Source organism: Thalassophryne amazonica, chromosome 1 (assembly GCF_902500255.1).
Source record: "Thalassophryne amazonica chromosome 1, fThaAma1.1, whole genome shotgun sequence".
NCBI classification, from domain to species: domain Eukaryota; kingdom Metazoa; phylum Chordata; class Actinopteri; order Batrachoidiformes; family Batrachoididae; genus Thalassophryne; species Thalassophryne amazonica.
This window is the reverse complement of record NC_047103.1, coordinates 32,816,429-32,843,326: the sequence shown is the minus strand read 5'-3', so window position 1 is coordinate 32,843,326 and position 26,898 is coordinate 32,816,429. Positions and strand designations below refer to the sequence as shown.

Genomic DNA, 26,898 nt, shown 5'->3' with positions numbered 1-26,898 from the left:
TAAGACTGTGTAAATGGTCCGCCTTTAGCGCCGCCGCCGCACCGTTGCTTACATGTCGGCGTTGACACATCAGATCTCCGGTTTGGAGTCAGGACAGAGAACGAGTGAAGCGGTAATTGGCAGAACGATCAAAAGGTGAGCGCGGTCTCCCATCTGAGGCGGGCTGGGATCCTGTCGACTGTTACACGTTTGAATTGGAAGCTTCATGAAAGTGAGCAGGCAGAGGCAGCGGGAGACAGACAGATGTAGTGAAGATGAAGAAAGTCTCACCCTAAATAAATCGCTTTGACAAACTTTCAGTCTGAAGAGATGATTCATTTCACATCAAACAGTAAGGAAGAGAGGCTGATGCGACGCATCCCTCGGATCAGAATAGCCCATGCTGTTTAAGAGACACTCACAATGTGTTTTTAAATTTTTTTTCTCCTGCTGTTACTGTATAACATACCACAAATATAGACACAAAGCTACTCTGTTTTTATTTATTCATTTTTGTCTAAACAAGAAGCAGTTTAAGTTAAGAACGCTGACATCTCCTTTCTGTCCAGATGTTCCTGAAAGTCAAATGTTAGCAAAATACCGCTATAAATCTGTGGTTAACTTATATAGGACTACCTGAAAGCATAATCATAATCTGTGTCGTAAGACAGCTTGGCGTAAACTGCTGGCTAACTCAATAGAAAGACTGGAGAATAATGTTTCATAGATGATCCAAATATTTGTCATAAAATGCTAAGATAGCTACTTCAAAAAATGATCTACATTTCAATGCATATGAACGTTTAAATCCATCATGAATCACTGCTTTAAGGAGAACACATTGGTCACATTGTCAGCCACAGTTTAGAAATAACCTTAACATTGTTGAACTATTACAAGAAACAGGTTGGTCATCGTTAGCGGTGTTCCACAGCAGCGTATACAGTCGTCCCTCGGTATAATGTGGTTCACCTTTCGCAGCCTTGCAGTTTCGCAGATTTTTTTAGTGCAATTTTGCATGCTTTTTTTTTTTTTTTTTTACAGCACATTGTGTTCTGCATTCTCATCAGGCGGGCCGGTCGTGGCACTGGTCAGCATCACTGCGATTGGCTAAGGGAGAGCACACGCATTGTGTTCTGCGTCCTGATTGACTAAGGGACTGTACACCATTGTCAATCAGTCTCCTCCGTGCCGTGTCTCCTGTACAGTACAGAATGCAGTCAGCTTGCCAAATTTGTTTATAAGAATCTTCTTGCCCATAAGAAAAAAGAGCGCCAACAACTACCCATAACTTCTTCACTCGGAAGAAGACACCTGCACCGAGGCCTTCAGTGGAAAAAGACGCGACAGCGGAGCGGCGCCAGGACACAGAGGCGCGATCAGATGAACTGTGAAATACTGGTCAGTCACTATTAAAAAGTTCTTATGTGTCCAACCTTGTAGGTTGATCGTTAAAATTAAATTTGTTAGTTCTAAAAGCCATCATAATTATTTATAGGAAAACGTTCTATTTTTATTTCTCAAATAAATGTTTGGGCCTGAAAACAGGTTTTGATCTTTGGTTTCATTCTATAATACTGGACTTAATTTTCTACTAAGGTTTGAAAAGTGAGAAAATGTTAATGCCTCTTTGAGAAAAGTGTATAAAGTGTGTAGTGAGGGGTTTTTACAGCCTTAAAACATCTATAATAATTGTAAAAAAATAACGCTGACTACTTCGCGGATTTCACCTATTGCAGTTTATTTTCAGAATGTAACTCCCACGATAAACGAGGGACCACTGTATTCAGTACTCTTGAACTGGAGCAATATCTCCACCTCATGGACATTTAGGGATTAACCCTGTTGTGTTTGATGATTTGCAGGCGTTAATACTGGATTTTACGGTCACAAATTGAGATTTACCAGCGATGCGAATTACTTATTTTTCTGTAAGTAATTTGGTGTGGTCGGCTCATCAAAGCTTACTGTAGCAACAGCGTCTTCACGCCAAGCTGGAAATTCTGTGAGCAGACCCACAGATTTCTCCATCTCATCAACTGCATTGAGTAATTCACCCATTTCTCCATCATTGTCGCTCTGCCAGTTTCTTTCCCTCTCAGTGCAGTCACAGTGTGGATTAATACATCAAACGTGAAATGGTTGAATATTTTGACACCGTCAATGTAATATTTTATGGTTTGAAATCTCACATGATTAACCAATCAGATTTGTGGAACAAATGTAATTGGGATAGAATTACCATTATTGCAACACAATGCAGAGAAAGCTACTACATTGGTGCCATGACCCGGATGGGAGTAAGATTTGAGGGGGGTGAGTGTGACAGAGGCCACCAGGAGTCGCTGTGCATATGGTTGTCAGTAGGCCTCACTCCCCCAAAAGCCAAAGGATACTCTGGCCACTCAGCACCCAGCGGGAACCCACGTAAACACGGAGAGAACATGCAAACTCTCCACAGAAAGGACCAGGTGGGAAGTGATCCACAAGCTTCTTCCTGTGAGGCAACAGTGCTAACCTCTAAGCCACCATTCTAAGCCAATTATTATAAGTCAATACAATACAAAACATGAAACAATACAATAAAAAAATTATTTAAATGTAGAACAAATATCTTAATACTATATTAGGAAACAGCACAAGTTTGATAGTTTTAGTACAATCATCCAGCAATTCCAAAAAGACTGACTTTACACTAATGTTGACAAGCGGCTGAACCTTGGTCTATGCCATGACTAAAAGTTGTTGTGGTTTTTAAAATTTAAATAACAACCAGGCAACTTCATAATTTTTTTACCTTTTGCATTTGACATCTATAAAGCTAAATTAATCTATATAAAACATAAGCGTCGGTTAGTTGGTTGGTTTACACTTACAAATTTGGAATTACAGGACTTGGAAAACATTTAAGCACACATTGGAATCAGCGCATCAACGAGATGGTATTAGGTGCAGCACTCACAAAGTGCATACCTCCGCCAAGGAAAAATGCTAAAAACCTGATAACTACGACGTCTGTCCAAAAAGTATCGGACCTTTTTATTTTTTGCAAAAACCATATGGATTTAAATCACATGTGATTGCATCAGCCAAGCTTGAACCTTCGTGCGCATGCGTGAGTTTTTTCACGCCTGTCGGTTGCGTCATTCGCCTCTGAGCAGGCTTTGTGTGAGCAGTGGTCCACCCCTCTCGTTGGATTTTTATTGCGAATAAATGTCTGAATGATTTGGAGCTTTGCTGCATCAATTTTTTTCCAGAAACTGTGAGAGACCTCCAGCTGGACACCATTCGGAAAATTCAGATGGCTTTCAGGGACGATTTTATGGGGATTACACATGTGGAGTTCCTCCGCACGTCTGTCTCAATGTGCCGAAAAAGTGCTGATGTCCATGTCTTCCGCAATTCCTGTGCTAGTCAGATGACATACCGGATCAAGACAGCATCCAGTTTAGAATGAACGGCACATTCCACTGTTACAGGAGTTTTTGTCATGGAAAGAGGAGCGGAGGAACTCCGCGCGTCACGGCGGAGCCGCATGGCGCAAAGCAATGCCATGATGAAGCCTCACAGAACATGTTGGGGCATGTCCAGCTCATCCACAATTTCTTGGATACTCACACGACTGAAAAGCAACCGGAAGCCGTCTGAGCCATCTGAAAGCCATCCTGTGAGACCAACACAGAGGTGGTTTTGTCCCGCGCCATGAGCAGCACGGTGGCGCAATCCTCCGCTTCTCTTTCCATGAAAAAAACTCCTGTAACAGTAGAATTTGCTGAAAAAGTGCTGATGTCCACGCCTTCTGCCTTTTTTGTGAAAGTTAGACGACGTCCCGGATCAATAAAGCCTTCACGTTGGAAATGATCTGGTTGTTTGAGCGGGGTTTGAGCCTGTATTTCGGCGCTTGGAGCGCGCCGCACTCTCAGACGCTGTGGGCGGTCTTTAAACTGGCTGGAGCACTCCTTAATCTGTGTAATCCCCATAAAATCGTCGCTGAAAGCCATCTGAATTTTCCGAATGGTGTCCACCTGGAGGTCTCTCACAGTTTCTGGAAAAATTTGATGCAGCAAAGCTCCAAATCATTCAGACATTTATTCGCAATAAAAATCAGATGAGAGGGGTGGACCACTGCTCACTCAAAGCCTGCTCACAGGCGAATGACGCAACCAGGCGTGAAAAAACTCACGCATGCGCACGAAGGTTCAAGCTTGGCTGATGCAATCACACGTGATTCAAATCCATATGGTTTTTGCAAAAAATAAAAAGGTCGGATACTTTTTGGACAGACCTCGTATTCCTCACCAGGGCAAAGACGGATACCTCTGGTAATTATGGTAAAACACCAAGAAATCATGTTTCAGCAAAGGATGGGTGTGTATACCACAGCGGCGTCCAAAGACATTCCATAAAGGGCCAAGAGGGGGCAGGTTTTCTTTGCATCCACTGACTCCAGCAGATGATTTCAGTGATTAACATCACTTTGAGCAGATGTGATGAGTTCATTAGTGAAATCACCTGGTGGAGTCAGTGGATGCAAAGAAAACCTGCACCTTCTTGGCCCTTTCTGGAATAGTTTGGACACCACTGGAATAACAGGTTTAAGAAGCAGCATGCCACTGCCAGCCCCCCCCCCCCCACCCCCCCACCGCCTTTGTTATTCCTTAATACTTACAATGCTCACACAGACGGGAGGAGGAGAAACAAATCCTGCTTATAATATGATGTCCAGGCATGTCTTTTTGTAAGCAGGGATGTCAGCTTGCATACCACATGTGGGATAAACCATATTACTGTTAATCCCTCTGCTAATCTGCAAATGGCTTTTTTTGTCATTTCCCCTTTTGTTTAAGCAAAAAAAAAAAAAAAAAAAAAAAAAAAAAAGACAAGCAGGAAGCATTCCAAAGCACACATTAATGATTAAAACTAGCAAGCAGTTAGATTTTTGGGTCACTGATTTGCTGACTGTAAATCCTCCTCACCTGTCAGCCGGCGAAAGGACGCTGACATGTTTTATGCTAAATGCAAATTTCAAACCTCCGGTGCTTAAACTGAGATGTAGCGGGTATTTTGCTGTATTCCAGCCGCGATAAACAGTTTGAATTAACTCTCTTAATATACGTGCTGATTTCCTGGAATGATGTGTGAAAGTGTTTTATTTAGCTTTGCATTCAAACTGCAAAGAATAATCCATCTATTTTCACATTGGATAAATAATTTTGAGTATTTTTTTAAAATCCAGATTCTCTGATTTCATCTTCTTAAATGTGAATATTTTCTGGTTTCATTTCTTTTTTCTTTTTTTTTTTTACTTCTATTGGACAATTAACCATCTTTGGGTTGTAGACAAAATACATTTGAAGATGTCTTAATTTGGCAGTCACTAATTGACATTTTTCACCATTTTCTAACATTTTATGGACCAAATAACTAATCAATTAATCAAGAAAATAATCAACAGATTTATCAGTTATGAAAATAACCATTAGTTTGACCGAGCTTCACTTGGCTGTGGTAGATAGATGGGAACTTGTTCTCTTGATTGATGACCAACTAGGCTTTTGAAAGATCATTGGCCATTGTTGGGTTCTTTTTTGTTCAATCTATTTCAACTCAGTTTATTTATACGGCACTAAATTACAACATACGTAAGTTGCCCCAAGGCCCTTCTAAGGTCTAACCTTACCAACTCCCCCAAAGCAGGCACATAGGCATTAGTGGTAAGGAAAAACTCATTCAGGCATTTTTTCAGGAAGAAACCACAAGCAGACCAGACTCAGAGGGGTGACCACCTGCGAGGTCATACTCACAACAACTGAATATTCTTGAATATCGTTAATCTGTCATTCACCTCTGAAGTTGGTTTTCTTCTCTTAACCTTATTAAAAGAGTTGCAGATGGGGCTGCAGCTATCGATTATTTTAGTAATCGAGTATTCTATAGATTATTCTGGAGATTAATCGGGTAATCGAATAAAAAGTACTTTTGGGTTTTTAAACAACATCAACAGTCCAGGGCACTCCCAAAGCAATGGTACAGTGTCACTGTGTCACGCAGATTGCCAAATTTAGTGTATCCCTTTCTGTTTTCCTGGGTAATTATTTATTTTTTCATGTTTTTACAAGTTTTTGATCTTTTCCGGTGTCAGGAGCTCAGTTCAGCACTCCCCAGACACCGGACCATAAGCGCAGGCGGTCGGTGTAATCCTCAGTCAGTCAGGCTGCACGTGAATGTGAGCACAGCCTGTGAAAAACAGGACTCTGGAGTACAGCTTTTTCACAAAAGCCACACTGATAAATCTGCTGTGCACCCTGTCGATGAAAACTTGACTTAAAGTGCACATAAAGGGCTGAGTCTATTCGCCCGGTGGCTGGGGACGCAAAGATGTGTCAAAATGTCTATTCGCCCGATCGTCGGCTGAATAAGGCACAAATACGTAGTCTATTCACCCGACCATGGTCCGGCCAAAGTCTTGACGTTTTGCTGAAATGGCGATGGGATGTGGCTTTCTGCCCTCCCGACTTGCAAAATTTAACCATTTTTTCATTTTTTTCTTATTTTTTTTAGCCCTCTTTCTCTGCAATTCAGCAGATGCATTTCAGCTGGAGGTTGAACATGCAAGCCTTGCAGTCACTGCTTTTATTTTAATTTTTTTTATTTAAGTTACTGTGTTTGTGAAGTGTTGTGTGTTTCCCAAAAAGTGAGAATTAAAAAGCGAAACACTCAGTGCGAGTCTGAGCAAAACACAGAAGAAAGAATGGACTTCTGCTGAGAGGATCTTCTTTCAGAGACCCTTTGTCAGTGTGGCCGGGGACGGAGCTGTGATTCGCCTGCTGTGAGGGGAGTGCTGAGCCCCTTACAGTGGGCAGAGAGAGACTGCAGCCTGCCACTGGGCAAACAGCAAACTTCGACTGTGGGCACCTCGTCACCAGGTCAATAGTCACTTCCCACGTAGAGCGGAGAGCAGCCAGCGGACCAAACCATGTGTTTTTGGCAAGCACATTGCTTCACTTTAAATGCACAGTAAGCTATTTCAGATGATCAGCGTGGACTGTCTTTCTCTTAAAAGGCTTTATTTTACTCTGTGTGTCGCGTTGGAAAGCTGTAGCTTTTGGCGCTACATTGATTATTTTGCACATGCTGTAGTCTTCTTCTGTTTGTTTTCTGGGGATGTTACAGTGCCACACACAGGCCTGGCATATGTATGACAATGTTAAATGGAGCTTTGAGGCACAGAAATTGCCTCAAACATTTTTTATAATAAATTATTTGAATTACTCAACTAATTGTTGCAGACCTGTCTTATGACTGATGTTCACATTTTATGTTTGAAAATCTTTTCAACAATGCATAATAACTAGGGTAAATGTGTCTGGAAGAGACAGTTCTCAAAAACTGAGTGGCCGTGCAAGAAGGAGACTAGTGTGGGAAGCCACAAAGACTCCCATTACAATTCTATAGGAGGTATTGACTTCTGTGGCAGTAATTTGAGGAAGTATGTATTGTGCAGTTTTTCTTCTTCCATCACCTATTATCCAGCTTCATGGTGGAGTGGTCTGAGAAGGACTTTAATACAAGAAAACTGGTCAGATTTAGGCTAAAGTCTCCCATGTGCCTTCTGGTAAGCGAGCTGATTGTTTATGACAATGACACTGTGTGCTTGGTGAGGAGGATGCCATTAAGATTTGAAAAAGCCTGATCAACTGTAAATTTTTGACAAGCTTTTCAGATTAATGGCTTCTTCTTTTGGGAAGCAGCCTTTTTGGTAATCGTGTTGGAGTACACTCTTAAAGGTGGATGATGTCATATTTCTGTCTGATGCCGCCAACTTCACCAATTCGTTAGTTGTGACTCTGAGGTTCTGTTGGACCTTTAGATCAAAGGTCTCCCGAAAATTAAGGCCTACTTCATCAATGGCAGTGCCCCTGGAGATCACCTGGTCTGTATGTTTTCTATGATTATGTATCTGCTGCAACCACAGCTAATTCAGTCCATCATCTCCTCCTCCATCACCATCTGGTATGCTGCTGCCACTGCTAGAGACAGAAGCAGACTGCATCATATCATCCACGCAGCAGAGAAGGTGATCGACTGCAATCTGCTATCCCTACAGGACCTATACACCTCCAGGGACCTGAGGCGAACAAGGAACCCAGGACACAAATATTTTGTCACCCTCCCCTCTGGCAGATGACTGAGGTCCATCAGGGCCAACACCTCAAGACACTAAAACAGCTTCTTTCCGTCCACAGGTAGACTTATAAATAATGCCAGAGACCCCCACTTACCCTGCTACCCCACTCCCACAAAGTACAGATTGATCATCCCCACACTGAAAGGTACTGTACATCTGCATGCCTTGCACAGCCCCATTCCACTTTGTTATATTTATTTGATAGTGAACATAGTCTTGTCTATTTTGTCTATTTGACTCCTTTATTTCTTAGAGATTCATTTTTCCTGTTATTTTTATTGTTGATTACACACCATTTACTTCTTACAGAAGAATTATTTTCCTTTTCTTTTTTTATTGCTGTTCATGCACCGATGACAACAGATCCAATTCCTTGTATGTGAGAATTTACTTGGTAATAAATTTGATTCTGATCCTGATTATTCAAGTTTGGAGTTTTCTAGCTTGTGATTGGCTGAGTACACCTGACTTAATTAAATAGCAGTGGGTGGAGCAGAGAGAGTTAGAAAACCTGTAGGGCAGGTAGCCCAAAATTCTGCCCTGGAAGATTTTCACTTATCTGGAGATTCCCCTTCCCTCTTTTTGTTTAAAGGTAGGCCCTTAAATACAGCCAAGAACAAAAAGAATATAAAGTTATTAAGTGGTTACAATTATTTCAATTAAGTGTTTCTATTCCAGAACGTTAAAAAAAATATTTAAAGTTTACAGATTTTGTTCCTTGAACTGGTTCAAGGCTTCGGTATTAACACGGACACCAATTTTGAGAAAATTCACAAGGCCATAACTGTAAGATTTTTTTTTTAACTGTTTAAGACTTAATTATAGGCCACATCGACACTGACCGGTTTCTGGGTCCACAGAGAAGTACGGTTGACCCTCCAGGATGCTGTACACTACTCTGGCGCTGTTCCCATATGTGGCATCATCTGCGTCGGTAGCTGTCACCTGAATTACCGAGGTGCCTGTGGGATGGAAAAAAAAAAGATTCATGACAATGATTTCGATCAACTCTTCAATGCTGATGCAAAGCTGTCTGCTAGATAATTGGTTAAACTGATGTGCTTTCTGATGAGGTGTTGGATCCTCTCCTAATCGCGTTCATGGAGAATGTGACTGATCACTTCTGTCCCATTACATTACCCAAATCAATCCTAATTCCTCAGCCACTTATACGTGATTGATTTTTTTTTGCGGTGAATCAATAATTCCTAATGTATTTTTCTAAGTACATCTCTCTCTGGACGTACAAACAGCAAAGATACAAACTCTTTGCAAATCCCAAGAAGCCTATTAGGACATCAACAGATCTGAAGTGTCTAAGAAGCCAAACACGTGACAGTCGGTGAACAACTGTGATACATTTTCTTTTCCGGAGAGGCTCCAGCCATATTTCAGCAGTACAAAGGGAAATGGTTAGCCAAGTACTACCTCCCAAATGGCGCCTTGCGGGGCCAAATGTTGCCTCATTACATGCAGAACAAAATTAATTGAGTAGAAATATTTAATGGCAAAGTGGTATAAATATAGAATTGTACAATACACTGGGATAATGACCCTGTGAAACTTCACTAATTTGATGTCACTTGAGATCTGTGAGGGGTTAGAGTAGTTTCCCTCCTTTAGGTAAAATCAGTGAGATGAGAAATGTATTTTTCATGCTTTTGTCGCAGGCCCATGGGTTACATGTACTCTGTCCATTGGGATGTGTCACATGAACTGAAAAATTCCTGTCACAAATGTGAAAATAGTTTTAATGACTCATCGTATGCTCTGAATGGTCTACAGTATGACGTTGTAGACAGATGTAGTATATGACAAAAAAAAAAAAAAAACTACTCACTTTCCAGGCAGAGCACATTACCCTTCAGCTAGAAGTTGGACTACCTACCTGTAAACCAACTTTTGTTTCTAGGCCGTGCTTCATGCTACCTGTCTATGTCATTGAACAAGACACATCATCTATATTATCCATCGATTTCTATTTAATACACTAGATGGTGAACACAGCCTGTGAGCTGTTGCCAGGCAGCTGCCATCTTTTGCTTACAATTAGGCTGGACTATTGTAATTCATTATTATCAGGTTGTCCTAAAAGTTCCCTGAAAAGCCTTCAGTTAATTCAAAATGCTGCAGCTAGAGTACTAACGAGGACTAGAAGGAGAGAGCATATCTCACCCATATTGGCCTCTCTTCATTGGCTTCCTGTTAATTCTAGAATAGAATTTAAAATTCTTCTTCTTACTTATAAGGTTTTGAATAATCAGGTCCCATCTTATCTTAGGGACCTCATAGTACCATATCACCCCAATAGAGCGCTTCGCTCTCAGACTGCAGGCTTACTTGTAGTTCCTAGGGTTTGTAAGAGTAGAATGGGAGGCAGAGCCTTCAGCTTTCAGGCTCCTCTCCTGTGGAACCAGCTCCCAATTCAGATCAGGGAGACAGACACCCTCTCTACTTTTAAGATTAGGCTTAAAACTTTCCTTTTTGCTAAAGCTTATAGTTAGGGCTGGATCAGGTGACCCTGAACCATCCCTTAGTTATGCTGCTATAGACTTAGACTGCTGGGGGGTTCCCATGATGCACTGAGTGTTTCTTTCTCTTTTTGCTCTGTATGCACCACTCTGCATTTAATCATTAGTGATCGATCTGTGCTCCCCTCCACAGCATGTCTTTTTCCTGGTTCTCTCCCTCAGCCCCAACCAGTCCCAGCAGAAGACTGCCCCTCCCTGAGCCTGGTTCTGCTGGAGGTTTCTTCCTGTTAAAAGGGAGTTTTTCCTTCCCACTTTCGCCAAGTGCTTGCTCACAGGGGGTCGTTTTGACCGTTGGGGTTTTTCCGTAATTATTGTATGGCTTTTGCCTTACAATATAAAGCGCCTTGGGGCAACTGTTTGTTGTGATTTGGCGCTATATAAATAAAATTGATTGACTGAATTATTACACATAGTCCAGACATGGGGTCAAATACTTTGCATTGTATTTAAATACAAATACAAATACTTTCTATTTTCGAATTACAAATACAAATAAATACTTTGTACTTTTTCAAATACAGATACAAATATTTTACATTTTGAGTATTTCAAATACAAATACAAATACTTTCTATGAACTATAAACAACAAATCAACACAAAAACTGATAAACCAGTGACAATTTATTGTGAAAATAGCATGACCAAATACTATTGATAAGTAAAAGGATGGAATGTTTTATCAGAAATTCACTATTATAATATCACAGGCAATAATCAAACTATCACAATATATTTTCAACATGGTGTCACAGAGATTCCCAAGATTGAAAAGTATTTGAAAAAGTATTTGTAAAAGTATTTGGAAATACTTGGGATTGGCGATGTATTTGAAATACAAATACTTTGAATTCAAAATCAGAAAATACAAATAGAAATACTCCGAAAAATGTATTTAAGTATTTTCAAATACAAATACTTTTGTATTTGGCCCCATGTCTGACATAGTCAGGCATTAGACTAAATAGAAATCGATGATGCACTGACTTAAACTTGGGTTAAAGTGATCTGAAAGTGCCATTTTGTGCAGCATTCGGGTGCAGCAACAAGCTCACAAAGAATTGTTTATATAGCGCTTTTCCATCTGCATCAGATGCTCAAAGCGCTTTACAATAATGCCTCACATTCACCCCGATGTAAGGGTGCTGCCATACAAGGTACTCACTACACAAGGACCTTGCCCAAGGGCCCTTAGTGATTTTCCGGTCAGGCTGGGATTTGAACTGAAGATCCTCTGGTCTCAAGCCCAACGCTTAACCACTAGACCACTGAGCTTTCATAAGTGAGTATTATACAGTAGGGCCAAAAAGTATTTAGTCAGTCCCTGATTGTGCAAGTTAATGGGCCAAAATACCAGCTACAATGTGTGCAAACCTGGTGAAGACTTACAGGAAACATTCGGCCTCTGTCATTGCCAACAAAGATTATCAATCAATCAATCAATCAATCAACTTTTTTCTTATATAGCGCCAAATCACAACAAACAGTTGCCCCAAGGCGCTCCATATTGTAAGGCAAGGCCATACAATAATTATGAAAAACCCCAACGGTCAAAACGACCCCCTATGAGCAAGCACTTGGCAACAGTGGGAAGGAAAAACTCCCTTTTAACAGGAAGAAACCTCCAGCAGAACCAGGCTCAGGGAGGGGCAGTCTTCTGCTGAGACTGGTTGGGGCTGAGGGAAAAAAACAGGAAAAAGACATGCCGTGAAGGGGGGCAGAGATCGATCACTAATGATTAAATGCAGAGTGATGCATACGGAGCAAAAAGAGAAAGAAACAGTGCATCATGGGAACCCCCCCACAATCTACGTCTAAAGCAGCATAACCAAGGGATGGTCCAGGGTCACCCGATCCAGCCCTAACTATAAGCCTTAGCGAAAAGGAAAGTTTTAAGCCTAATCTTAAAAGTAGAGAGGGTATCTGTCTCCCTGATCTGAATTGGGAGCTGGTTCCACAGGAGAGGAGCCTGAAAGCTGAAGGCTCTGCCTCCCATTCTACTCTTACAAACCCTAGGAACTACAAGTAAGCCCGCAGTCTGAGAGCGAAGCGCTCTAATGGGGTAATATGGTACTACGAGGTCCCAAAGATAAGATGGGACCTGATTATTCAAAACCTTATAAGTAAGAAGAAGAATTTTAAATTCTATTCTAGAATTAACAGGAAGCCAATGAAGAGAGGCCAACACGGGTGAGATATGCTCTCTCCTGCTAGTCCCCGTCAGTACTCTAGCTGCAGCATTCTGAACCAACTGAAGGCTTTTTAGGGAACTTTTAGGACAACCTGATAATAATGAATTACAATAGTCCAGCCTAGAGGAAATAAATGCATGAATTAGTTTTTCAGCATCACTCTGAGACAAGACCTTTCTGATTTTAGAGATATTGCGTAAATGCAAAAAGGCAGTCCTACATAATTGTTTAATATGCGCTTTGAATGACATATCCTGATCAAAAATGACTCCAAGATTTCTCACAGTATTACTAGAGATCAGGGAAATGCCATCCAGAGTAACGATCTGGTTAGACACCATGCTTCTAAGATTTGTGGGGCCAAGTCCCGGGTCCATAAGCCTTTCATAATCAAGAATAGTTGGTTTTACAGTTCTGTTGGTTCAGCTAGTATGTAAGCGTTAATACTAGCAGTCCTTGCAGCTGAAGTTGTTTTTTTGCAAAACATTTGACTGGTTGATCGACATTGTGAGAGGTGCAGGATTTCTATTAAGGCACATGATATTATAGCCAACATGTGTACAGGTACAGCTGTGGATTAGAATCTCTGATTTCCTCCCAGTGAATTATGGTATCCATCAATGATAGGATTGTTGTGTAGTAATGGGAATTGATAACATTTTATCAATATCAGTGCTATTATCGATTCTGTTTATTGGCACATTTTTTTATCGATTCCCTTATCTATGCCTGATTGAATTTCTCTGGGGGAAAATGTGGGTTTACACAGGGTTTAGAATCATGGCAACTGTTTTCCTTATTGAAAGATGCAGTTTTTGGCACATTACATCTGATTTGACATCAAACATGGGTATTTGCAAAGTGGAACGGTCAGCAAAACATGCAGGCATTGATAAGAGGAATTGATAACACATGATAATAGATCCGATAGAATGAAGACTTTGGGATGGGTTTTTGATTCCCATTGCTATCGTTGATTACCTCTCGGCTGACTGAATCAGATGAGGCAACCTACTTATATTGTGGGGGAAAATAAATATAAAGTATATTTTAGAGTGAAACTATGACCACAGCTTTAGAAGAAGGGGTGTGGCCTACAACAGCTGATTGGCATTTAAAGAGATAAACACAAAAACAGCAAATGCAGGTTTTTAGAGGCTGTGTTGGGAGAGTGTAGGGACACAGACCCACAACAGGGGGTGTAAATGAACCGGACAATGGATGAGCCAAAGAGTCACAATTTACTGTTGTAATGTGCACAACGGAATACAGACAGAAACAGAATTTACAGTACAGTCAATTACACGAAGGGGGGCGTGTGGGCAGGCTCGAGGATAGGAGAGCATCGTCCAGAGAAGAGCCGAGCCCCACACGATTTCCACCGCCACCGGACCAGGAAACACACAGGAGACGCCAAGTCCAGATCTCCCCACGTGGCCACCGTCTCCAGCTGTCGGATTGGTACTGCTGGCAGGAAGCAAAAACAGTTTATGGTGGGTGCGTGAACACCCAGCAAACAGTCAGAAAAGGGTGGGTAACACCTCCGCCTCTCAATCACAGTCACACAGGAACAAAAACGTGCAGCGCCTGAAGGACTACTTATCCGAGGAGCGAAGACGTCGTCTCCTCCCAGCTTCCAGCTGCTGACCAGTCAAACAGGTACGCCTGCAAATGTTCAGAAAGTTGTATGACACAAAACCACGGCTGAGTGTTTACCTTCCAGGTAGACGGATATCTCGGCAGTGAGGTGGAGTTGCTGCCCAGCTTTTATGGAGATGTGGTGATGTGGTGATGAGTGACAGCTGGGGTTGTTGATGAGTGACAGCTGTCACTCCCGGTTGCTCCGGCGCCCTCTCATGCCCGAAGCCTGGACTTTGGGCAGGGCGCCCTCTGGTGGTGGTGGGCCAGCAGTACCTCCTCTTCAGCGGCCCACACAACAGGACCCCCCCCCTCAAGGGGTGCCTCCTGGCGCCCGACCCGGCTTGTCAGGGTGTTGTGAGTAGAAGTCAGCCAGGAGGGCCGGGTCCAGCATGAAGCTCCTCTTCACCCAGGAGCATTCTTCCGGATGGACGTCCAGGAGCCGGCGCACCGTCCAAGCTGGCTCCCCGTCGATAATTCGGGCAGGAGGCGGCGCCGGTCTGGGAGCACAGAGGGGTGAGGTGTGGTGTGGTTTCAGTCTGGACACATGAAAACAGGGTGGATCCGCAGTGAAGCTGGGAGTTGGAGCTTCACTGCAGCTGGGTTGATGATCTTGAGGATCTTGAAGGGACCAATGAAGCGTTCCTTCAGTTTCGGGGAGTCCACTTGCAGGGGTATGTCCTTCGTTGATAGCCACACTTCCTGCCCGGGCTGGTATGCAGGGGCCGGGGAACGCCGGCGGTCTGCATGGGCCTTAGCCCTCATCCGGGCCTTCAGCAGGGCAGAACGGGTGGTGCGCCACACCCGACGGCATCTCCGCAGGTGGCCCTGGACCGAGGGCACACCGACCTCTCCCTCCACCACGGGAAACAATGAGGGCTGGAACCCCAGACACAGCTCAAACGGGGAGAGGCCGGTGGCAGAGGACACCTGGCTGTTATGCGCATACTCGATCCAGGCCAGATGTTCACACCAGGCCGTCGGGTGTGCGGACGTCACACAGCGTAAGGTCTGTTCCATTTCTTGGTTGACCCGTTCTGCCTGTCCGTTAGTCTGCGGGTGATACCCGGACGAGAGGCTCACAGTGGCCCCCAGTTCTCTGCAGAAACTCCTCCAGACTTGAGAGGAGAACTGGGGACCACGATCGGAGACGATGTCTGTAGGTATCCCATGCAGACGCATGACGTGGTGGACCAGGAGGTCTGCTGTCTCCTGCTGGACCACTGCCAGGGTTCTTCGCACCCCTGGGTGACAGGAGAGCTTGGAACCGTGACAGAAGTCCAGGACTGCAGCTCTGGCTTCTGGTGGGACATAGAGGCGGTTCTTCGGTCCATCTCCTGGGTCCGGGTTCCGTGCCAGGGCCTCCCGGATGGTCTTCTCCACATCCCAGGTGAGGGCGGCCACGATAGTGGACTTAGGAATGATGGATTCCGGCGGATCCGACAGCTCTGTTTTGACTTCGTCTTCATGGACCCGGGACAGGGCATCCGATCTTTGGTTCTTGGTCCCGGGGCGATAGGTGATCCGGAAGTCAAAACACCCGAAGAACAGTGACCAGCGGGCTTGCCTGGGGTTCAGCCGCTTGGCGGTCCTGATGTACTCCAGGTTCCGGTGGTCTGTGAAAACCGTAAATGGCACCGCAGCTCCCTCCAACAAATGTCTCCACTCCTCAAGAGCCTCCTTCACTGCAAGGAGTTCCCGATTGCCCACGTCATAGTTCCGCTCCGCCGTGGTCAACCTGCGTGAAAAATAGGCACATGGGTGGAGAACCTTGTCGGACTCTCCGCTCTGGGACAACACGGCTCCTATCCCTGAGTCAGAGGCGTCCACTTCAACCACGAACTGGCGGTTAGGATCGGGCTGCACCAGAACCGGTGCAGTCGAGAACCGGCGTTTCAACTCCCTGAATGCGGCCTCGCACCGATCCGACCAGATGAAGGGGACTTTGGAAGAGGTCAGGGCTGTCAAGGGGCTAACCACCTGACTGTACCCCTTGATGAACCTCCTATAGAAGTTTGCAAAGCCGAGGAACTGTTGCAGTTTCCTTCGGCTTGTTGGTTGGGGCCAATCTCTCACCGCCGCAACCTTGGCCGGATCAGGGGCGATGGAGTTGGAGGAGATTATGAACCCCAGGAAGGACAAAGAAGTGTGGTGGAACTCGCACTTCTCGCCCTTCACAAACAGCCGGTTCTCCAACAACCACTGCAGGACCTGACGTACATGCTGGACATGAGTCTCAGGATCCGGGGAAAAGATGAGTATATCTTCCAGATATACGAAGACAAATCGGTGCAGGAAGTCCCGCAAGACGTCGTTTACCAACGCTTGGAGTGTCACGGGGGCGTTAGTGAGACCGAATGGCATGACCAGGTACTCAAAATGACCCAATGGGGTGTTAAATGCCGTCTTCCATTCGTCTCCCTTCCGGATCCGAACCAGGTGGTACGCATTCCTAAGATCTAACTTTGAGAAGATTTTGGCTCCATGCAGGGGCGTGAACACTGAATCTAACAGGGGCAATGGGTATCGATTGCGAACTGTAATCTCGTTAAGCCCTCTGTAATCAACGCATGGACGGAGTCCGCCGTCTTTCTTGCCCACAAAAAAGAAACCAGCACCCATCGGGGAGGTGGAATTTCGGATCAGCCCGGCAGCTAATGAGTCCCGGATGTAGGTCTCCATTGATTCGCGCTCTGGGCGTGAGAGATTGTGCAGCCTGCTGGACGGGTACTCAACGCCCAGGATCAAATCAATGGCGTAATCATACGGATGGTGCGGCCCACACAACAGGCTGACCAATATGTATTTTTGGAGGCTGATACTGATATCAATATCAGAGCGTTAAAAAAAAGATTCTGATATATCCATCAAAACTGTCAATCATTATTGAACCCTTATGACAAAGAAATTTAATTGAGGCTTAATGTTTTCTAATTTAACCTTAACTTTATTAATTAAAAAAACTACATATAACCAACCAGAAAACAACATACATCAGGCTGCCATCCAGCTGCATTCACCCAGATTGGTGTTGTATCACCCACCATTTGCATGAAGTAGACTTCCTGTCTATTTTGTCCCTGCCTAGCTAGCGGTACAGTATCCACTTCTCTGTTGTAGTCAAATTCCCACTCTGATAGAAAATGAATGGCAGCTGGTTGCTTTGCCTCTGTCTCTTGTAGCTAATGTGACCAAGGGATGATATGATGGGGGTCCCAGCCATGCTTGAAAGTAATGCAAACACTGCTGTCTGTCCTCTATTGGGCAGACTATGTAATGACGCCATTTCCAACAGCCAAAATGTTGGCTATGTTGGCTAAATAAAGGTTTTCAACGCTGATCCCGATATGTTCCAGAAAGGCTGATATCAGCCGATATTATCGGCCAACCAATATATCAGTCGGGCTCTCGCTTTTAAGAAAAAAATCTTAAGGCAGATGCTCGCAGATGTGCCGACATGACTGTCTTATGCAAGTCATGTTGAGTTGTATCATCTGAAAACACCAGAAAACCCCAAAAATCTCTGGGCATCACTGCCTGAATAACACAGGAGGCTATCTGCAGCGGACAAAATGAAATGGAACTCCCCCAAATAAGTCAGTGAAAATATCAAAGAGAACAGTCACGCCACATGCAGATGTTGTGGCGTAAAATAATCTCGGAGTCTTTAAAATTGGATGAGAGATGCTGTAGAGGAACAAGAATAAAAACCGGGGGAATAAAGAAGGACCAGGAGAAAGAAACCGTGGCTTTCTGCTTTGCTGCCGCGTGACCCGAGTGACAGTTTTGGGAGGATTGCTGAGCAAGTTCACCGAGCTTGATCACTAATACCTTTAACTAGGGAATTAGAGTCAAAGAGGCTTTTCTGTCATGGCAGCTTTTTAGAAAAATATCACTGATCCACATCACACAACTACTTTAAGCTTTTGTCAAAGAGTTTTACTTTCTTTTTTTTTTTTTGACAAACAAAAGTTTCGGCGCTGTGGGAATAAATTACGTCGGCTGCAATCGTCCAGTCGGCACTCCAATGAAATGTCAACACTGTGACTCCAATAAAACTCTCAGCGTGTCTCACATTTAGGGGGTTGGGGGGGGAGGGGGTGCGCAGCGTCTCGACGCAGTCACTCGTGAACACATGCTCTGCCAAGCGGTGACATCACACCTCCGTCGTTGCCATGGGCACCCGTGCTGCCCTTAGATAAGTGCCGGCTTCTCTCTTGCGGTTGCTGAACCGAGTGACAACTCTGTCACATGTCTGGGCTGCAAGACCGATGTCCCTCAGGCCCCGACAGCGCGGCTGCAGCACCGGTGGTTCACTCTGTGTTTTCAACCCGCTATCGATTACGAGGCTTTTTATAGACCTCATCAATATTCATGAAGCTCCATATGTCCTTTACAGACTATTCCAACGGTAAACACAAGTTCATTTTGGTGCTGAGAGACACAAATATGCAAATACATTGTTTTCACTGAGGCGGCAGAGCTGATGATGGCGGTAATGAAATAATAATATAAACAAAAATAACCCCGTAGTTTGAGAAGAAGACAATAATGTGTGTAAAAGATTATCTGTACATGCGCTGTTTACCTTGTTGATTTAATGGTCATAAAACGGCTCGCGGGCGTTCTCATTTAATTAGTCGGCCCTCGTTGTTAAGCCGCCATCATTATTATGATTGATAAAGTCTCATTGATCCAGTAAAACTGGCATTTTATACCGCCCCTATCCTATTAAAATCATAAGCCTTTTAATCCAGCTTCCACACACACACACACACACACACACACACACACACACACACACACACACACACACACACACACACACACACACACACACACACACACACACACCTTCAGTCATGTTCATTCCTGTCTGTTTTACAGGCTATAAATGTGATTTTCATGTGCCGTATTTAGTTCTCCTGCTGTGTGCGCTCACACAACCAATATCAATATCAATTTGTTGTTCATTTATGAACCCGATCTTTTTGTCTGTTTTATTATGAACAAGAGCAAACAGAGATTTCTGACGTCCGCCAATCTGGATCCAGATCATCTCCAAAATTCAATGGAGTCTTCCATGCCCTAATATCCATCTGTGGTGCAAAGTTGGTGAGAATCCATGAAGTAGTTTTGATGTAATCTTGCTAACAGACAGACAGACAAATAAATAAATAAATTAACACTGATTGTTGGGAAGGTGTAGTGACACGGACCCACAACAGGGGGCAGTAATGAACGGACAATGGATGAGCCAAACAGTAACAATTTAATGTTGTGAATTGCACAACGGAATACAGACAATTGCAGTTGAGGAGTACAGTCAATCATACACAAGGTGACGTGTGGGCAGGCTCGAGGATAGAAGACGTCTGTCCAGAGAAGAGCCGGATTCCACACGGCTTCCACTGCCAACGGATCTGAAGAACACCGGAGCCGCCAAGTCCTGGGTCCCAGGTGGCCACCGTCTCCAGCTGTCAGACCAGGTACTGCTGGCAGAAACAGAAACAGTTAATGGTGGGTGTGTGAAGACACACCCAGTAATTGTCCCCTGATTAGTTCCTCCGGGAGGGGGAACCTCCACCTCCACATACAATATCACCCGTGCAGCTCCTGTTGGTCTCCTTCCTGGATGGAGTGACAGACGAAGACCGTCGTCCTCTCACTGTCCGCCAATCCAGCTTTCAATAGACCCCGCAGGAACACGGCTGCACACAGAACAACATTCAGTAAATCACAGCAGAGAAGGTTACCTTGTTCGGTAGCTGTTTTCTCGGCGAGGAGGTGGAGTTGCAGTCCGGCCTTTATAGTGATGGTGATGAGTGACAGCTGGTGCTGATAAGTGACAGCTGTCACTCCCACCGGCTCCGACGCCCTCTTGTGCTTGTAGCCCGCACTCCAAGCAGGGCACCATCTGGTGGTGGTGGGCCAGCAGTACCTCCTCTTCAGCGGCCCACACAACACTGATGATTTTTTATGTCCTTGGCAGACGTAACAAGGTATAGCAAAAGCTAAATGAGTGATTTTGAAAATACGAGGTCTATTAGACAATAAACTGACCCTTTTATTATTTTTTTAACTATATGGATTTGAATGACATGCGATTACACCAATCATGCTTGAACCCTCGTGCGCATGCGTGAGTTTTTTCATGCGTGTCGGTGACGTCATTTCCCTGTGGGCAGGCCTTGAGTGAGATGTGGTCCCGCCCTCTCGGCTGAATTTCTTTGTTTCACACGCTGCTCGAGACGGTGCGTGTTGCTTTATCAACATTTTTTCTGGACCTGTGAGGAATATCCGAGTGGACACTATTCGAGAAATTAAGCTGGTTTTCGATGAAAAGTTTAACAGCTGATGAGAGATTAGGGGGTGTTTCTGTCGGTGTAAGGACTTCCCACGGACCGGGACGTCGTGCAGTGCTTCCAGGCACCGTCGTCGGCCTGTTTCAACCTGAAAACATCCTAATTTAAGGCTTAATTCACTCAGGACATCGTGAGAGAACAGAGAAGATTCAGAAGAGGCCGGCATGTCGGCAAATCTGTGTGCGCCGCGACAGGAAAAACACCTCCATGTTGAAAACCATTTGTAAAATTCAGGCGGCTTTTGATGGCTTTCAACAAGTGAGTAACTGAGAAATTGTTTAACAGCTTGGGCATGTTCCATCTTGCCCGTTAAGTTTTCCAACGGAGGTGTTTTTCCTGTCGCGACCCCCCGCGGTCGGGTCCGGCACGTTCTTTCATTACAAAATGTCCGTTAACAATGGAATGTCCGAATAAACTCCTCATGCTGACTTCTTCTGAAAGTTCTCTGTTCTCTGACGACTTACTGGGTCAACAGAGCCTGAAATGTGGAAGTTTTCAACTTGAAACGGCGAGACGCTGCCACCTCGAAGCGCAGATCGCCGTCAGGCGCCGTGGGCCGTCCTTACGGCGACACTACCAGACCAAAATCTCTCATCAGCCGTTAAAATTTTTACCGAAAACCAGCTGAATTTATCGAATGGTGTCCACTCAGTTGTGCCTTACAGTTTTGAAAAAAATTTTATCAAACAAAGCAGCAGTCTTTGAGCCATTCCTAAACAATGAAAAAACGACGAGAGGGTGGGCGACTCCTCACTCAAAGACTGCCCACAGGCAAATGACGTAACCGACAGGCATGAAAAAACTCTCGCATGCCCACGAGGGTTCAAGCATGTCTGATGTAATCACACGTGATTCAAATCCATATGGTTTTTGAAAAAAATAATAAGGTCGGATACTTTTCTAATAGACCTCGTATATTGTGGGGACTTTGTTTTTGACCCATGGAAGTGTTACATTTTGGTGATGTGTTGCTACATCATAACTAAAGTCAGGCACTCTAGCGATCATCTTGGTCTCTGTGTTTGCATGAATGTTACCACGATATTTTAAAAGCACCTATTACAATTTTTATTAAGCTTAACAGGTACATAGGGCCTGTGGTTTGGAAGTAGTGACTTGATTTTGGTTATGATTGGTTAATGTTCAGTCAGAAGTACAAGAAGAAATACGGCCTATAAAAGTCCCTGATGCCTGTCAGGTCAGTGCATAACCCCGGATACTAGTGGTGTAATGGAGCACAGTTGATCTGTGATCCATATGTACCGCCCCTCATGGTTCAATGTGCATGTGGACTGTGGAGTCACTGCAAAGTTTGCATAATAGTGTGAAATACAGATTTATTGTCAAAGTGAAGTGTTTTTAAAGTATGAACTGGGCAAATCTAAAGGCAGAGTTGTAGTGAAATCAAAACACTTAACGCTTTGTGGGTTCCAAGCATGGAAACAGTTACTTCGAAATATCAGGAGTTAAGGAGGGGCTGAACTCTGTGTCTTTCTTGTGTTATGCTGAGCTCACTGAGCCAAGCCTGGGAAGAGCTGAGGTGACTGGGAGTACACTGAGTCCTGGAGGGAAGAACAAGACTTTTCCCCAACTGGTGTGCCACTCAGAAAATACTTTTGTCTCCCTCTTTTTCAGAATCCCCCCCCCCCCCCCCCCCCCCCCCCCCGGATTTGATCTGAACAGTGAGTTTTGTAATCCACTGCACGGTCCGAACCCCTGTTGGATACCATAGCACGACACTGAGGAGAGTCTATGTACTTGTACCGTTTATACAGAAAGCAGCCTGCCAGCCAGTTCCTCAAGGTTCTGTTTTAGGACCGGTGTTATTTTTAGCATTTATAAATGATTTACCTGCAGTTGTAACCACTAAATGTAAATTTTTTGCAGACGATACCAAACTTTACCATCCTATTCTTTCTCTGGTTGATCAAAGCAATGTACAAAATGATATTGATAAACTTTTAGAATGGTCAGTTGAATGGTTATTAGGCTTCAATAGCAGCAATTGCAAAGTTATGCAAGTAGGTAGTGAAAATCCATGTTATCAATAGAATATGATTGGAAATGAATATGATTGTATCTGACACTGTAAGTGAGGATAAGGATTTGGGTGTACTTGTAAATGATAAGTTAAATTTTTCAAAATATATATGTTGCAGCTAAAGTGAATAGAGTTTTAGGCATGATCAAGAGAACTTTAATCACATCTCATAACAGTCTTTTTTGATTATGTATAAAACCTATGTCAGACCTCACTTAGAGTATTGTGTCCAGGCTTGGTCACCTCATCTGCAGACGGACAAAAACGTTTTAGAGAAAGTCCAGAGGAGGGCTACAAAAATTGTACCTGAGTTTGCTAATTTACCATATGAGGAATGTTTGATGCATCTAAAACTTATCACCCTATAAAAAAGAGGAGTATGGGGTGACATGATTAAAGTGTATAAAATTGTTCATGTTCTTGAAAATGTCATGTCAGATACCTTTTTTGAAAATGGAATTTATGAGGGCTTAAGAGGCCACACTTTCATGTTTGATGTACAAATATGTAAATATGACTTAAGAAAGTACTTTTTCAAATAGAATATTAACCTTGTGGAACAGTCTGCCCTATCGTGGTTAATGCACCAAGTGTCAATACTTAAGCAATATTACGATGACTTTTATGTTTAACACTTACGATGTGTTCTTTATTGTACCTCTGTACATGTTTTTATTTTCACACAATAAATGAATACCTGGAATCAGACCCAGGTTTACATACTGTAGCCCAACTCTTATTTTACTGAGCCCTGCATTATTACATGTCCCTTTCATTTGGAGATGTACAGGAATTTATTGATTCCCAGAAGACGGTATTCACTGTTTTAGAGTATCCCAGAATCCTTTGCATGCTGGGGAGGGAGGCTTGATAATGGCTCAGCTTAATGCTAACTTTAACATTGAAAATGCCATAGACATGCCAACGCATTAGCATCAGTCCCATTTTTAAGTTATAAAATACATCTATCAATTGTTTCAGAAGACCATAACAGGTCGGTTTAACATAAACATGGTAAATATTACTCACAGACATATGCTCTTTAGGGTTTTAGCGGGGAAAAATTAAGATAAAATTAAATAAAACAAAGAGCCAATGAAACAGTGCTTCGATTTTCAATCTGCTGCTTCGTTGGTTCACTGGAAAATTATAATTTCTCTACATTGATTACAGACCCTGCAGCGGGTCTGTAATCAATGTAGAGAAATTATAATTTTCCTGACAACACCCCGAAAAACAACGGCCACTTTGAAGGACCAACAAGGGAATCAATAAGCAAAAAGGCTATTGATGTTGGTGGATTGAATCATTTCTTAAGGACACCCGAAAAGAACTGGTTCCCAACACACAACCCTAACAACGCTTTTTAAAACAATAAAACTCACATTAAAGACTCACGATTACCTTAGTTAAACACTTAAATACATATTTTGGTTGAACTCACCTCCATAACAACGCAATGTTGCAAACAAGTTGCCGCAAACGCTTGTTTACACTGACAACGAAATCTCGGTCTCCCCAGTGAGAACGTGATTACGCGTGAGATTTGACACAGTAAAGGCGTCAATCTAGTCATGCTGACCTTTGTGGGAGGGCAGGTATCCGGGTCTTTGGGTGTTTGCGTTCCTGGTGCTTCCTATCTTGCTGTGTGGTTGTGGGACTTGAGTGTTGGCCTATGGCCTGGGGTAATGGCTAGATGTCTTTGGTGCTGGGTGCTAGGTCTCTCTTTGCAGGACCGTTGGGTGCCACTAGAGTAACTTCGTGTCAACCAAGCAGTTTTTTGGGGGAGATCCTGATGAGGTGTGCTTGTTTCTATGTGAAGGAGCAGTGGCTCCACTCTGAGTACCTCACAGATATTTAAACATTCCATGCTGTCCCAGACGCCCTACGGTGGAACCTCATTTCTGCCGCTTGTATCCACGATCTCGTTCTTTTCATCTTATGACCGCAGGTGAAGACATGAGCATAAATTGACTGGAAAATTGAGTGTCTCGCCTTCTGTCTCAGCTCTTTCTTCACCATGACAATGTGGTGCAGCATCCACAAGACCTCAGATGTGGCACTGATCTGTCTATCAATCTCACGCTCCATCTTACCCACAATTGTAAACAGCACCCAGAGATACTATAAAGCAAATAAAAATGTAAATTTTTTGCTGAGTTTTTAAACAGACGCTATAACAGGGAAAATGAACCTCGCACAGAAAGTACAAACTTACTATCTCATAGAATCACCTAGAGTGCTCAAGAATTTATAGAAGTATGTATACTGCGGGTTATATACAGTACAGCAGGTAGAGTCTGTGTAACTTTTTTCAGCAAATACGTACCGATGTCTGACATCTCGGGGACCCAAGCCATGTAGGGGTCTTTGGTGAATCGCGGCTCATTGTCGTTGATGTCGTGGATCTTGATGATGAACTCGGATTCGCCCTCCAGTGCCTCATTGGTGAAGCTGTTGACAGCTTTGGCGTGGAGGATATAGTAGGCTTTCTCCTCTCGGTCCAGCCTTTTGGTGGCGTGGATGTCCCCTGATTTCTCATCGATCTTGAAGAGAGTCCCCGCTCCCTCCCCAGTGAGAACGTACCTCACACTTCCGTCTCCTCTGTCTGAATCGGAGTGAAGCTGTAGAACAAGAAAATGTGGAACTCTGTGAGTTTTTTCTTTTAAGTACTTTTCAGCAAGTTTACACAGTTTTAAAAAAGGATATTAAGGTTGGTAGCTCCAAAATAAATCAATGTGGGCGTCTCTTTAAATGGAAAGGAGCTGAAGCTGACCACACCCCTTTTCTTCTTTGAGGGGAAGGCTTTGTCCCTCCGAGTGATGGTGTGAGTTGGTCAAAAAGTTCGCAACCCCATTAAGTGGATGTGTTTCATATTAGATGTGTTTAGATATGGGCGTCTGTGACTATTTCAAATGGACATCTATTTGAACCATTTGTTCACGTGAGTGTGTGTGTGTGTTTCACTGTTCCTCCAAGGTACTTGGGCCAATATCCCAACCTTATCTTAAGAATGTCATCATCATCCAACCATCCATTTTCTTTACTTGCTTACTCCAATTAAGGGTCATGGGGGCTGGAGCCTATCCCAGCAGTCATAGGGCAAGAGGCGGGGTACACCCTGAACAGGACACCAGTTTGTCGCAGGGCCACATATAGACAAACCAACACAGTCACACCCGCACACACACTTATGGACAATTTAATGTTTCCAATTCACCTAATGTGCGTGTCTTTGGATGTGGGAGGAAGCCGGCACCCTCACATAAACATGGGGAGACAATGCAAAATCCACACAAGTAATGGGAAGTAATCCCATGACCTTCTTGCTGTGACGTAGCAGTGCTAACCACTAAGTCACCGCGCCGCCCTATGCCATCATCAAAAGTGATTTCATGTTTTAGTTCATGATAATGTCACAAAATGTTATAGATTTTCATGATGGGATCATTAACTAATTTCATGATGGTATCACCAAATATAAGATCACGACTGGGGGTTCTGTGGACCTGCAGTGCGTGTTTGGGTTACAGGTATTGTTAGGGTTAGACAACCAGCATGGTGCACATGGCAGCGCGGTGACTTAGTGGTTAGCACTGTTGCCTCACAGCAAAAAGGTCATGGGTTTGATTCCCACCTGTGGCCTACTGTGTCAAGTTTGCATGTTTGTGTGGGTTTCCTCCAGGTGCTCTGGTTTCCTCCCACATTTAAAGACATGCAGGTTATGTGGATTGGAAACATTATAATTGTCCAGGTCTCCCTTGCAAAAGAAGTCTTGATCACAATGGGACTATCCTGGTTAATAAAGGTTACATTTACAAAAACCCCATCAGGAAAATCTACTGCATGTCATGTAGGCATCACGATCTATTAACATGAAACTGGGCTGTAATTCCACCAAACTTGCTGTGTGCATGTAGGTTGACCCCAGAACTGCCCTTAAAGGGTTTTTTTTGGCAGTGGTC

At 43.8% G+C, this 26,898-nt stretch overlaps 1 protein-coding gene across 1 annotated transcript in view; it reads right to left on the bottom strand.

Annotated features, from left to right (window-relative positions):
• Positions 1 to 26,898, bottom strand: part of LOC117507846 (cadherin-6-like) — a 199,034-nt gene that overhangs the window by 75,725 nt on the left and 96,411 nt on the right. The window contains 2 exon segments of the mRNA XM_034167633.1: positions 9,010 to 9,129; positions 25,263 to 25,557. Coding sequence (XP_034023524.1) covers positions 9,010 to 9,129; positions 25,263 to 25,557 — 415 coding nt within the window.